At 44.8% G+C, this 13,989-nt stretch overlaps 2 protein-coding genes across 5 annotated transcripts in view; one reads left to right on the forward strand and one right to left on the reverse strand.

Annotated features, from left to right (window-relative positions):
- Nucleotides 1-936, reverse strand: part of SF3B3 (splicing factor 3b subunit 3) — a 57,277-nt gene extending 56,341 nt beyond the window's left edge. Inside the window, exon 1 of the mRNA XM_053607196.1 lies at nt 798-936. The gene's annotated coding sequence lies outside the window, so the exon portion shown is untranslated. The remainder of the gene's footprint in view (nt 1-797) is intronic.
- A 240-nt stretch (nt 937-1,176) lies between these two features.
- Nucleotides 1,177-13,989, forward strand: part of COG4 (component of oligomeric golgi complex 4) — a 37,278-nt gene continuing 24,465 nt past the window's right edge. For 2 of the 4 annotated variants that reach the window (XM_053607263.1, XM_053607272.1), the window contains exons 1-6: nt 1,177-1,361; nt 5,123-5,205; nt 8,054-8,168; nt 10,759-10,933; nt 11,335-11,528; nt 13,199-13,304. In XM_053607263.1, the coding sequence (XP_053463238.1) occupies nt 1,203-1,361; nt 5,123-5,205; nt 8,054-8,168; nt 10,759-10,933; nt 11,335-11,528; nt 13,199-13,304 (832 nt within the window). In that variant the 5' untranslated portion in view covers nt 1,177-1,202. The remainder of the gene's footprint in view (nt 1,362-5,122; nt 5,206-8,053; nt 8,169-10,758; nt 10,934-11,334; nt 11,529-13,198; nt 13,305-13,989) is intronic. The other 2 variants (XM_053607288.1, XM_053607279.1) reach the window with 1 other exon arrangement.

A 13,989-nucleotide genomic window follows, 5' to 3' on the forward strand; every position in this document is an offset into this window, starting at 1 on the left:
GTTACAAACACTTGAAATTCGTTATCCCCAAACCTAGCAGAATCCAGTTTTCTCCACCTACATTTTAATCTTGGGTAATACAGAAAGCTGCCTTTTGGAGGAAGATCAGACCTGTTCTCTAAGAACTACATATCACGAACCATCAACCGCCAAAACCTGGTATAAACTTTCTAACTTCCCCTACGTCCACCTACCGTCTCTGATTACTACGAGAAGCCTGTCATTGCTAAGTCCAACCTTTTTTTTTCCCTGTTGCAAGGGAACATCGTCGCACTTAAACTCTGCAAAGTCTCCAAGATAGATATTAGCGTCCCATGTTTCGGACACGAGAAAATGGAGGTTCAGAGAAGACGACAAGTTGCCTAACTACCAAAACACAAATTCAAACCACACAAATTCAAACCAGAGTCTTGGCTCCAAAGACTGTTTCCCTTATTTACACTTAAAACACCCGCATGCTCCATCTTTCCATTGTGCACCATTTATTCTCCCCAGAGACATGTCCCTCCGGTTCCTTTCACACTTCCCCCGCCTCCAAGGCCCCAGGACCCCAAACGAAGCAATCTCTATAAGCCTTATTCGGAGCCAAAACACGATGCCTCCGCCCTGCGGACGCAGGAGGGTCGGGAAGCCTTTCGCACCCGATTCTCCAACACCTCCTCCCCGGCCCCTGGCCGCACCGCTCAGGCCTAGACTACCTGAGACTCGCCCCGCCACCGCCGTCTCGGGACCCCCGCTTCCACATGGCCGCTCTCCACCTCCCCAGGCCTGGGGAAGTCGAGAGGCCGTTTCTTTACCTTACAACGCGAAGGATGGAGTAGATATCAGGCAGATGCTAAGTCCGGTCAAGATCTAAAAAACCTCCAACGCCAAACCGCCGGCGTCCGCCATTAGCCCTCAAGACAGGGGCCTTCCGGTGGCGCGCGGCGGAAAAAGCTATCCAATCCGGGCCTGCAGAAAAATAAAGTAATTTTTTCAAAACGGCAAGTTGCTTCCATAACGGATTGAAAATGATTTAAACACATTTTATGACCGTTGATTTTTTTCCAAGAAAATAGAAAAATGGTTGACTTTTTTTTTAAAAATTAGACTTTAAAAAAACCCACAAGAGTTCTTCGGGCACATCTGTGGGCAGCTCCAAGGACGAGCGCGCCAACGAGTAGCGGGCCTCGCGGGCCCGGAAGTGCGGAACGGGAACCAAGATGGCGGACCTCGGTTCCCCTCAGAAGTTGTCAGGGATGCCTCCGCCGTCTGAAGGGGTGGGAAGTGGCCGGTGCTCCGAAGTCTCCATCGAGCTCATTCGCTCCCTGACAGAGCTGCAGGAGCTGGAGGCTGTATACGAACGGCTCTGCGGCGAGGAGGTGGGGGGGACGAGCCTCCTGTTTTTCCAGGGGAATCCAGGGGCAGAGGGCGTAGGAGCTTTTGCGTTGGGAAATCTGGTCTTGGGAAGCTCTCCTTGCTGGGGGAAACAAGCAAACAGACCACCAAAAAAAAAAAAAAAAACCGGAAATGTAGTTGGGTATTTGGAGAGGCCTGTTATTTTTTCACTCGCCCCGATATAAGGGCGATCTGCACCCTCTGCCTTCAACTCCCCATTGATTTCCCTGGCCCGCAGTTAGTTTCTCCACCGACAGTTAAGGCCAAAACGCTTGATTCTCAAAATAATAATCGGCCTCGTGCATTGTCTTAGTAATTTAAAAATTATGAAACCGTTTCATCCTGTTATTTAAGAGGGAGGTCATTCCAGATAAATTTCTTGAAGCATTTTAAGACTTCCTTTTCGGGAGGATTGATTTACGGGTGTGACCGAAGCGTTTCAGTTCATGCACAGCTTGATACAAGTTTGGGCTTTTAGGACTAAGGCAGAACTGTCTAATCTTAGGCAAGTCACTTCATTGCTTGGACCCTTGGATCCCTGTCATTCTGACAAATGAGGGTCTTGGACTAGATTCTAAGAAACTCTTCTTAAATCTCTTTCCTTCTGCTGCCTTCACTTTTGCATGGCAATCCAAAGCTGTGAATTCACTTTTTTTTGTTTTAGACGGAGTCTCTCTTTGTCACCCTCAGTAGAGTGCTGTGGCGTCCCAGCTCACAGCAACCTCGTAGCTAGGACTACAGGCGCCTGCCACAACGCCCGGCTGTTTTTTTGGTTGTAGTTGTCGTTATTTGGTAGGCCCAGGCTGCATTCCAACCCGCCAGCTCCAGTGTATGTGGCTGACGCCCCCCAGCCGCTGAACTACAGGTGCCAAGCCTGTCAATTCACTTTCTAATGTCAGCTGGGTTCCACCCAAGTTAGAAGAAAGATCTAAGCCCTAATTATCAGTTCTTTCCCAGATCAAATTTTTAAGTAAGGTTGAGCACAAAAGTCAGTTTCATCCTGGGAGAGAGGGGTATTGATATCTTTGAATATTTTACTTTTTTTAATTGTTTGGGATTTATTGAGGATACAAAGAATTCGGTTACACGGATTATATAGGTAAATTTCCTCTTATAATTGTGTCCTGCCCCCAAGAGGTGTATAGTACACCGTGACCCCCCAACCCCCTCTCTCCCCCACATGTATGAGGTCATCTACTACCTTCATATTAGAATTGAGCACATTGGATTCTTGCTTCTCCATTCTTATGATGCTTTACTAAGAAGAATGTATTCTACTTCAATCTAGGTTTATACAAAAGATGTAAAGTCTCCTTTATTTTTGCAGTTTTTGGCCAGGGCTGGGTTTGAACCCGCCACTTCCAGCATATGGGGCCAATGCCCTACCCCTTTGAGCCACAGGTGCCGCCCTAAAGTCTCCATCTTTTTAATGGCTGAATAGTATTCCGTGGTGTACATATACCCCAACTTGTTAATCCATTCCTGGACTGGTGGGCATTTAGGTTTCCACATTTTGGTGATTGTAAATTGAGCTGCAATAAATGTTCTACTGCAAATGTACTTAAGATAAAATGATTTTTTTTTCTTCTGGGTAGATGTCCAGTAGTGGGATTGCAGGATCAAATGGGATGTCTAATTTGAGTTGAATCTTTACAAATATTAACTTGTACCAACTTTATCAGTTTCTAACATGTTTTTCAGCAAAATGTGTTTTAAAGTTCAGTATCTTGACTTAACATTCCTAAACTTGCATTTATTGAGTCAATCAATACTTTCAGAGGAAAATTAAGGAAATGTTACAGACAGAATGATATCAGTAATGTATTTGTATTTGATGATTGTCCGGGAGTAGTTTCCCTCTGGAGCCTACTGGGCTGTTTATTTTTTAAGGGAAGCATGAAACAAAATTTATTGGGGAAGAGAAAGGTAGGTTTACAGAGTAACAGCAAGATACAGACTTACAGAGCAAGATAGCGTAGCCTTAGACAGTGAATGCACCGCCATTGACAGGGCAAGTAGGCTATTTTAAAGTGGCAGGCTGCAGTAGTGTCTTGGTCAACCCCCAGCCTGGCCCACCAGTCATGGCAAGGGCAGCCTGACACCTATTATTTTTTAGAGATGCTCTGTTGCCCAGGCTGAAGTACAGTGGTACAATCGTAATCATAGTTCATTTGAAGCCTTGAACTCCTGGGCTCAAGCGATCCTCCCACGTCAGCCTCCTGAGTAGCATGCCACCATACCCTGCTGTGAGTCATTTTAATAAAAATGTATAGCTAATATTGGTGGCTGTTGGTTAACTTATATGCAACATACTGTACTAAGCACTTCATCTTACCCAATTTAACTTGCTGTATATTGGTATCTATTTTTCTTAACAGATGAGAAAAGTGAGATATAAGAAGGGTGCATAAATTGAGATAGCACAATACCAGTAAATGGCTTGACTGAGATAGAATTGTACTTATCCCCTCTGGGTACTGATTATGTACCAAGAAGAAATTGAAATTTTTTTTCTGTACCTGCCACTTTAGAAATTGCATTTTGGGGGCATTATATTTTAAATGCCTTCCTATGGTAGGCACTATGCTAATGATATTGAATAAAAGTTTATTTCCGGGCGGCGCCTGTGGCTCAGTCGGTAAGGCGCTGGCCCCATATACCGGGGGTGGCGGGTTCAAACCCGGCCCCAGCTAAATTGCAACCAAAAAATAGCTGGGCATTGTGGCAGGCACCTGTAGTCCCAGCTACTCGGGAGGCTGAGGCAAGAGAATCACTTAAGCCCAGGAGTTGGAGGTTGCTGTGAGCTGTGTGAGGCCACGGCACTCTACTGAGGGCCATAAAGTGAGACTCTGTCTCTACAAAAAAAAAAAAAAGTTTATTTCCTAAGCTGGGTACAGTGGCTCAAGCCTATAATCCTAGCACTCTGGGAGGCCAAGGTGGGTGGATTGCCTGAGCTCATGGGTTGGAGACCAGCCTGAGCAAGAGTGAGACTCCCATCTCTAAAAATAGCTGAGCATTGTGGAAAGCTCCTGTAGTCTCAACTACTTGGGAGGTTGAGGCAAGAGAATCACTTGAGCTCAAGTGTTTGCTGTTGCTGTGAGCTATGACGCCATGGCACTCTACCAAGGGCAACAAAATGAGACTCTTGTCTCAAAAAAAAAAGCTTATTTCCTCTGGGTCTCTGATTTCATTGGTTGTCCAAAAGAAAAAAAGTTTATTTTCCCTCATGGTGGTGCTCATCTCCTAGATGGAACAAGGTACACAAAAGGTAACAACCATTATGCTCTGTGATAAGTGCAAAAATGAAGTCTTATTTGTTAAAGTCTGAGGGGAGTATAATAGAAGGAAAGAAGAAATTTGAAGTGGAATTCACCCTTCAGCTAAATGGTTAGGTTAGACAATGTTTTGGTTTTTTTTTTGTTTGAGAAAGAGTCTCACTTTGTCACCCTCGGTAGAGTGCTGTGGCGTCACAGGTCACAGCAACCTCCAACTCTTGGGCTTAAGAGATTCTCTTGCCTCAGCCTCCCAAGTAGCTGGGACTACAGGCGCCCGCCCCAACACCCAGCTATTTTTTGTTGCAATTCTTACTGCTGTTTTAGCTGTCTGCTGCCAGGTTTTAACCCACCACCCTTGGTATATGGGGCCGGAGCCCTACCCAATGAGCCACAGGTGCTTGCCCAGGTTTAGACAATTCTTAAGGTTCCTTCTGACCATTCTGATGAAGAGACGTTTCTCTGTGTTTCAGAAAGTGGTAGAGAGAGAACTAGATGCTCTTTTGGAACAACAAAACACCATTGAAAGTAAGATGGTCACTCTCCACCGAATGGGGTAAGTCTGTGCACCTCAGCAAGAGCTATTGTGAACTCCATTGGACAAATAACCATTTTTCATTACTGTTGTAAACTGCCAGTTGATTTTGAAATGTAAATAAGGATTACCTCAAGGTGAAGTGAATACATAAGTGTCTATTTCAGTGGTTCCCAAAAGGTTCTTAGATCAGCAGTACCAGCATCACATAGAAATTCTTAGAAATGCAAGTACTGGGCGGCGCCTGTGGCTCAGTCGGTAAGGCACCGGCTCCATATACTGAGGGTGGCGGGTTCAAACCTGGCCCCGGCTGAACTGCAACCAAAAAATAGCTGGGCGTTGTGGCGGGCACCTGTAGTCCCAGCTACTCAGGAGGCTGAGGCAAGAGAATTGCTTAAGCCCAGGAGTTGGGAGGTTGCTGTGAGCTGTGTGATGCCACGGCACTCTACCAAGGGCCATAAAGTAAGACTGTCTCTACAAAAAAAAAAAAAAAAAGAAATGCGAGTACTCTGGGAGGCCTAGGTGGGTGGATTGCCTGAGCAAGAGCAGAGACCCTGTCTCTACTAAAAATAGAAAAACTGGCTCAGCGCCTATAGCTCAACAGGCTAAGGTGCCAGCCACATACAACAGAGTTGGCAGGTTTGAGTCCAGCCCAGGCCTGCCAAACAACAATGACAACTATAACCAAAAAATAGCTAGGCGTTGTGGCAGGCGCCTTTCCCAGCTACTTGGGAGGCTGAGGCAAGAGAATTGCTTAACCCCAAGAGTTGGAGGTTGCTGTGAGCTGTGATGCCACAGTATTCTACCAAGGATGACAAAGTAAAACAGGTTGAGGCTCCATCTCCAACAACAACAAAAAAAATAGGCCGAGCGTGGTGGCTCACACCTATAGTCCCAGCACTGTGGGAGGCCGAGGTGGGTGGATTGCCTGAGCTCAGAGGTTAGAGACCAGTATGAGCAGCAGTGAGCCAGAGTAAGACCCCGTCTCTACTAACAACATCAACAACAGCCGGACGATTGTGGTGGGTGTCTGTAATCCCAGCTACTGGGGAGGCAACGGGACACAGCATCACCAGAGGAAGAAGAAATGAACAAAAAGAAAGAGTACTTCAAACGAAGAAGAATGAACAAGCAAGCTGAAATTAAAAATTAAAATTAAAAAAAAAAAAAATAGAAAAACTAAGGCAAGAGGATCTCTTGAGCCCAAGAGTCAGAGGTTGTTGTGAGCTACGATGCCATGACACTGTACCAAGGGAGACAGCTTAAGACTCTTGTCTCAAAAAAAAAAATGCAAATTCTGGGACCCCATTCCAAACTTACTTTTTTTTTTTTTGTAGAGACAGAGTCTCACTTTATGGCCCTCGGTAGAGTGCCGTGGCCTCACACAGCTCACAGCAACCTCCAACTCCTGGGCCCAAGCGATTCTCTTGCCTCAGCCTCCCGAGTAGCTGGGACTACAGGCGTCCGCCACAACGCCCGGCTATTTTTTTGGTTGCAGTTTGGCCGGGGCCGGGTTTGAACCTGCCACCCTCGGTATATGGGGCCAGCGCCCTACCGACTGAGCCACAGGCGCCACCCCATTCCAAACTTACTTAATCAGAACATCCAGTGGTAGGGTCCAAGAATGTGTATTTTAACATACTTAACTGGTGATTCTGATGCACAACTCAAAGTTTGAGAACCACTGTTTTTGTTTTTTGTTTTGTGGGTTTTTTTGAGACAGAACCTCAAGCTGTCACCCTGGGTAGAGTGCTGTGGCATTACAGCTCACAGCACCTCCAGCTCCTGGGCTCAAGTGATTCTCCTGCCTCTGCCTCCCAAGTAGCTGGGACTACAGGTGCCTGCCACAACACCCAGCTATTTTTTGGTTGCAGCCATCATTGTTGTTTGGCGGGACCAGGTTGGATCGACCCCGCCAGCTCAGGTGTATGTGGCCAGCGCCTTAGCCGCTTGAGCCACAGGTGCCGAGCCAAAAACCACTGTTTTTGTAGACATTTTGTATTTACTAGTCATAAAAATTGCTCTTTAGGGGCGGCGCCTGTGGCTCAGTTGGTAAGGCGCTGGCCCCATATACCGAGGGTGGCGGGTTCAAACCCGGCCCCGGCTGAACTGCAACCAAAAAATAGCTGGGCGTTGTGGTGGGCGCCTGTAGTCCCAGCTACTCGGGAGGCGGAGGCAAGAGAATCGCTTAAGCCCAGGAGTTGGAGGTTGCTGTGAGCTGTGTGAGGCCACAGCACTCTACCGAGGGCCATAAAGTGAGACTCTGTCTCTACAAAAAAAAAAAATTGCTCTTTGATGTCCTTACCCTCTCAGATTATTGGTCAGATTATTGCTCACTCAGCAATTGAGAGAATCTGTTACCTACTTCTTAGGCTATACCTATTTAAGGACATCTTCAGTCAAATGCAGTAGGTCATGCCTGTAATCCCAGCACTCTTGGAGGCTGAGGCAGGCAGATCACCTGAGTTCATGAGTTCGAGACCAACCTGAGCAAGAGCAAGACCCTGTCTCTTAAAATAGCCGGGTGTTGTGGTGGGTGCCTGTAGTCCCAGCAAGAGAGTCACTTGAGCCCAAGGGTCTGAGGTTGCTGTGGGCTATGACACCATGGCAATCTACTGGGGTGACAAAGTCAGACTCTCTCAAAATTTAAAAAAGGATATCTTTAGTAGTGGTAGAAGTTTATTTTTTGTTAAATATAGGTCTGAGTTACAGTAAAGTAACTTGAGAAAAAGCTGTGTATAGAGGAAACTGAGCTATGAGTTATGAGGTGGTACAAAAGAAGTAGAAGATATAGTCTCCATAGGAAAAAAATTTCCATTTCTTACTCTGCCCCTGTGAATATGTATGTGCTAATAATGTGTGTCTCCAGTCCCAACCTGCAGTTGATTGAGGGAGATGCAAAGCAGCTAGCTGGAATGATCACCTTTACCTGCAACCTAGCTGAAAATGTATCCAGCAAAGTCCGTCAGCTTGATCTGGCCAAGGTAAATACCACTGAGCTTTTGATGTTTGAATTGGCAAAGGGCACTCACTAAAGAAGCTACTACTGAACAGAGCAGTACCATCCAGTGGAAATCTAATGTGAAATACCAAAGCCAAAGAAAACTCTAGTTCAATAGCTTTTATGGATATAGACATGAAAGTCCACAGCAAAACACTGGCAAAGGCTCAGCGCCTGTAGCTCAAGTGGCTAAGGCACCAGCCACATACACTAGAGCTGGTGGGTTCGAATCCAGCCCAGGCCTTCCAAACAACAATGATAACTACAACCAAAAAATAGCTGGGCATTGTGGTGGTTGCCTGTAGTCCCAGCTACTTGGGAGGCTGAGGCAAGAGAATTGCTTAAGCCCAGGAGTTAAAGGTTGCTGTGAGCTGTGATACCACAGCACTCTACCCAGGGCAACAGCGTGAAGCTCTGTCTCAAAAAAAAAAAAAAAAACACTAGCAAAGGGCTGGACATGGTGACTCACGCCTGTAATCCTAGCACTCTGGGAGACCAAGGTGGGTGGATTTCCTGACTGCACAGGTTCAAGACCAGGCTGAGCCAAAGTGAGACTCCATCTCTAAAAATAAACTGGCGTTGTTGCAGGTGCCTGTAGGCCCAGCTACTTGGGAGGGTGAGGCAAGATAATCATTTGAGCCCAAGTGTTTGAGGTTGCTGTGAGCTATGATGCACTCTACCAAGGGTAACAAAGTGAGACTCTATCTCAAAAAACAAACAAACAAGAAACACTAGCAAAGTAAGTCCAGCAACATATAAAAAGAATTGTATACCATGACTACATGAGATTTATCCTAGAAATGCAAGGTTAGTTTAACATCTGGAAATTAATTAATGTAATATACCATATCAGTAGAATAAAAGGACAAAAACCACATAATCACCTCATAGACTCAGAAAAAGCATTTGACAAAATCCAAAGCCCCTGATGATAAAAACACTTAAGAGAAACTGGATATGGTGGCTCACGCCTGTAATCCCAGCACTTCACTTTGGGAGACCAAGGCAGGAAGATTACTTGAGGCCAGAAGTTTAAGACCAGCCTGAGCAGCGTAGGAGACCCATCTCTACAAAAATAGAAAAATTAACTGGGCATGGTGACCTGTAGTCCCAGCTGCTGGTGAAGCTGAGGCAAGAGAATTGCTTGAACCAGGGGTTTGAAGTTGTAGTGAGCTATGACAATGCCACTATACTGCCTGGCAAAGGATTGAGACCCTGTCTCAGAAAAAAAAAAAAAAAAAGGCATTCAGATTGGAAAGGAAGAAGTTAGAAATCTAATATAAATTATCTATATAATTTTTAATTTTCTAGTAGCCATTTTTTTTTCTTTTTTTTTTTTTTTTTTTGTAGAGACAGAGTCTCACTGTACTGCCCTCGGGTAGAGTGCCGGGGCGTCACACGGCTCACAGCAACCTCTAACTCTTGGGCTTACGCGATTCTCTTGCCTCAGCCTCCCGAGCAGCTGGGACTACAGGCGCCCGCCATAACGCCCGGCTATTTTTTTGTTGTTGTTGTTGTTGCAGTTTGGCCGGGGCTGGGTTTGAACCCGCCACCCTCGGCATATGGGGCCGGCGCCCTACTCACTGAGCCATAGGCGCCGCCCCCTAGTAGCCATTTTTTAAGTAAAAAGGAATAGATGAAAATAATTTAATAATTTAACCTTTTATATCCAAAATACCATTTCAACATGTAATTACTATAAAATGATATTGAGATATTTTACCTTCTTTAATTTTATACTGAGTCTTTGAAATTTGGTGTTATTTTATACATATACATCTTAAGTTGGACTAGCCACTTTTATAAGTATTCAATAGCCAGTTGTAGTTTGTGGCTCCTGTATCAAATAGCACAGAGCCTGGGTTCTTTCTTTTTTCTTTTTTGCAGTTTTTGGCCGGGGCTAGGTTTGAACCTGCCACCTCTGGCATATGGAACCGGCGCCCTACTCCTTTGAGCCACAGGCACCACCCAAGAGCCTGGGTTCTTGAACAAATCTTTCCTAGCCCAGTGTGCCCCTGGAGGTAGCATAACTCTTCCTGATATGTTGGCTCAGATTCTGCAAAAATAGCTTTGCCACAAAACATAGCCACACAGTCACCAACTCACATGTTAAAAAGGATTTTTTTTTAGTAAAAGGCAAAAGTTGTTTATGATCTAAAGAGAAACCAGAGTATGAAAAAGCTTTTTTAAAGATGCTTGTTTGTTCTAAAAGAAAATACCTTCCACGTATTTCACTTACTTCATTGCTTTACAATGTCATATTCCCAAAATGTCAGATACATTTTGTTTCTATTACAAATTTAACAAAATAAGCCAAATAAAATTACATATTATCTCCATTTCTGCTTACGTTAAAATGAATGATTTGACTAATGAAATTGTGTGATACCTGTTGGGTCTTGATCATCATCAGTAACAGTTTTGTGAGTGATGGTGGTAGCTTTTATGAGTTTCCAGTGAAATGTGAAAAGGACACGTGGTTAGCCAGATTCAGGGCCTGCATCTCCCTACCTTCTGAAGAAATATATGTGAAAGAATGGGACATTGTCTCTAAGTGCCAAGTCTTTTTGCAGAACCGCCTTTATCAGGCCATTCAGAGAGCTGATGATATTTTGGACCTGAAGTTCTGCATGGATGGAGTTCAGACTGCTTTGAGAAATGAAGACTATGAGCAGGCTGCAGCCCATATTCACCGCTACTTGTGCTTGGACAAGTCAGTCATTGAGCTCAGCCGACAGGGCAAAGAAGGTAAGCTTCCCAAACTGCTGATTTCTAGTTTAATAAGGTCATCTATATATTTTTTTGTTTTTTTTGTAGAGACAGAGTCTCACTGTACCGCCCTTGGGTAGAGTGCCGTGGCGTCACACGGCTCACAGCAACCTCCAACTCTTGGGCTTACGCGATTCTCTTGCCTCAGCCTCCCGATAAAATTTTTTTTTTTTTTTTTAGACAGAGTCTCAAGCTGTCACCCTGGGTAGAGTGCTATGGCATCACAGCTCACAGCAACCTCTAACTCTTGGGTTTAAGCGATTCTCTTGCCTCTGCCTCCCAAGTAACTGGATTACAGGCGCCTACCACAACGCCTGGCTGTTTTTTGTTTCATTTGTACCATTTTCTACATTAATTCTCATCTCTTTCCCTTTGAGCAGGGAGCATGATTGACGCCAACCTAAAATTGCTGCAGGAAGCGGAGCAGCGTCTCAAAGCCATTGTAGCAGAGAAGTTTGCCATTGCCACCAAAGAAGGGAATCTGCCCCAAGTGGAGCGCTTCTTCAAGATCTTCCCACTGCTGGGTCTGCATGAGGAGGGCTTAAGCAAGTTCTCAGAATACCTTTGCAAACAGGTATGGATCCTGATTGCTTGTCAGGATAATTATATGGTCCTCTACCTGCAGATGGGAGCACTGGATGAATCCAGTTTTCTGTAGATACTTTCTCTCTTCTGGATGTGACTCCTCTTTCTGCTCTTGCTATAGTCTGGCAGAACAGGATGCATGCATTCATAAGCATATCTGTTGTCAGCCTACTGTGTATCAGGCACAGCTAAGACATCTACTGATGTACATCTATATCTAACAGACCAGATGAAAGTATAGGAAAATTAAAATGCAAGCTCTCTGACAATGCAAATCCTCTCTCTAGGACCTGGCTTTTTTTAAGAGCAACTAGAATTCTTGGTCAGTGAATTTATGACTTTGTAATCAGGCTTGAGTCTCAAAATAAGGCATACTGAGATGAAAGAGGTAAGGTTACTTAAATCCTGAAAAAGAAATATGCTGTTTGTTTGTTTGTTTATTTAGCAGGTCCTGGCCAGATTTGAACCCACCACCCCCAGGGCATGGGGCCAGCACTCTAACCATTGAACTACAGGCACCCAGCCCCAAAAGAAAGATTTTGGTTAAAGCTTAAGGCTTTCCCACTTCCACCCCTTAGATATGGAGAAGTAAATCCAGCAGGCATATGTACATAGAGTTGTGGGGGGTTTTTTTATCTGAATGTCAGCACATCCCGACCCTTTACCCTCAAAAATTCTTTTTTTTTTTTTTTTTTTTGAGACAAAGCCTCAAACTGTGGCCCTGGGTAGAGTGCTGTGGCATCACAGCAACCTCAAACTCTTGGACTTAAGTGATTCACTTGCCTCAGCCTCCCAAGTAGCTGGGACTATAGGTGCCCGCCACAACACCCCACTATTTTTTGACAGTTGTCGTTGTTGCTTAGCAGGCCCAGGCCGGGAACCCGCTAGCCTCAGTGTATGTGGCTGGTGCCGTAACCACTGTGCTACAGGTGCCAAGCCTCCCCTCCAAACTTCTATATACTAGAACACTGTTCTGCCACTAAGAAAAATGAGGCTCAGCTCATGAGTACAGTGGCTCATGCCTATAATCCTAGCACTCGAGGAGGCCAATACGTGTGCATTGCCTGAGCTCAGCCTGAGCAAGAGGAAGACCCCATCTCTAGTAAAATAAAAAAACTAGCTTGCTGTAGTGGCAGGTGCCTGTAGTCCCAAGCTACTCACGAGGCTGAGGCAAGAGGATCTCTTGAGCCTAAGGGTTTGAGTTTGCTATACGCTATCAACAGTGTGAGACTCTATCAAAAAAAAGCCATTTTTATACCTCTGAATGGAAGAAGAGCTACTCCTTCTCAAGTTTCTTTTTCCTGCCTGAAGCTCAGATAGCCCAGAGCCCCCCGAGGGAGGTTCCTCTGCGCTACCTGGGCTTCCTAGCATCAAGGAAAACATGGAATCTAGGAAACCAATGGGAGGCCTTTTTGGGTTTTTCATTTAGTGTTGTTTTTTTTTTTTTTAGAGATGGTATCTCTTTATGTTGCCTTGGCTGCTCCCAAACTCTTAGCTTCAAGCAATCCTCCTGTCTTGGCCTTCTAACATGCTGGGATTATATGTGTAGGTATGAGCCACTGTGCTCAGCTTGAGAGGCCTTTTTAGAAAACTGAGACATACCTGGCATGAGACTAGCCTTTGATGTGAGAATATTTATGTATTTTCTACTTTTTTCAGGTGGCCAATAAAGCTGAAGAGAATCTGCTTTTGGTACTAGGGACAGACATGAATGATGGAAGAGCTGCGGTCATCTTTGCAGATACACTCACTCTTCTTTTTGAGGGTAAGCCTCTTTCTCCACTCTAGGGAGACTGGAGACATTTCTGTCTGACATATGTACCCTAGCCCTTCTCTCACCTCTAGCCTGATGCCCTTAATGTCATCCTATAGTTCACTATGTATTGACTTACTGGAGAATTAACTTTCAGATTCAGTACCTGATTAGCAAAGATTAGTTACAGTCTCTGGTATTTTGATCTTTCTTAACCCTCAAGACCCAAATTCTGTAAGAATAAATATAACTCTAAATTGGGTGCAGTGGCTCACACCTATAATCCTAACACCCTTGGGAGGCCAGGCCAGAGGATCACTGTAGCTCAGGAGTTCAAGACCTGGCTGACCAAGAGTGAGATGCCATCTCTACTAAAAATAGAAAAAAGTTTAGCCATCATTGTGGCAGGTCCCTATAGTCCCAGCTACTTAGGAGGCTAAGGCAAGAGGATCGCTTGAGCCCCAGAGTTTGAGGTTACTATGAGCTAGGCTGATGTCTTGGCACTCTTATCTGGGGCAACAGAGGCTCTATCTCCAAATAATAAATAAGTAAATAAGCAAACAAATTTAGTCCTAAAATAAATTATAGGATTGAGAGTGATGCTGATTTCCAGAAATGCTACTGTAGAAAATAATATCTATATAACTTACCAAATGCTTGCTGATATACCACTGTGCATATTTAACAAATTTTTTAT

The sequence above is a fragment of the Nycticebus coucang genome, chromosome 2 (genome assembly GCF_027406575.1).
Source record: "Nycticebus coucang isolate mNycCou1 chromosome 2, mNycCou1.pri, whole genome shotgun sequence".
In the NCBI taxonomy this organism is placed as follows: Eukaryota; Metazoa; Chordata; class Mammalia; order Primates; family Lorisidae; genus Nycticebus; species Nycticebus coucang.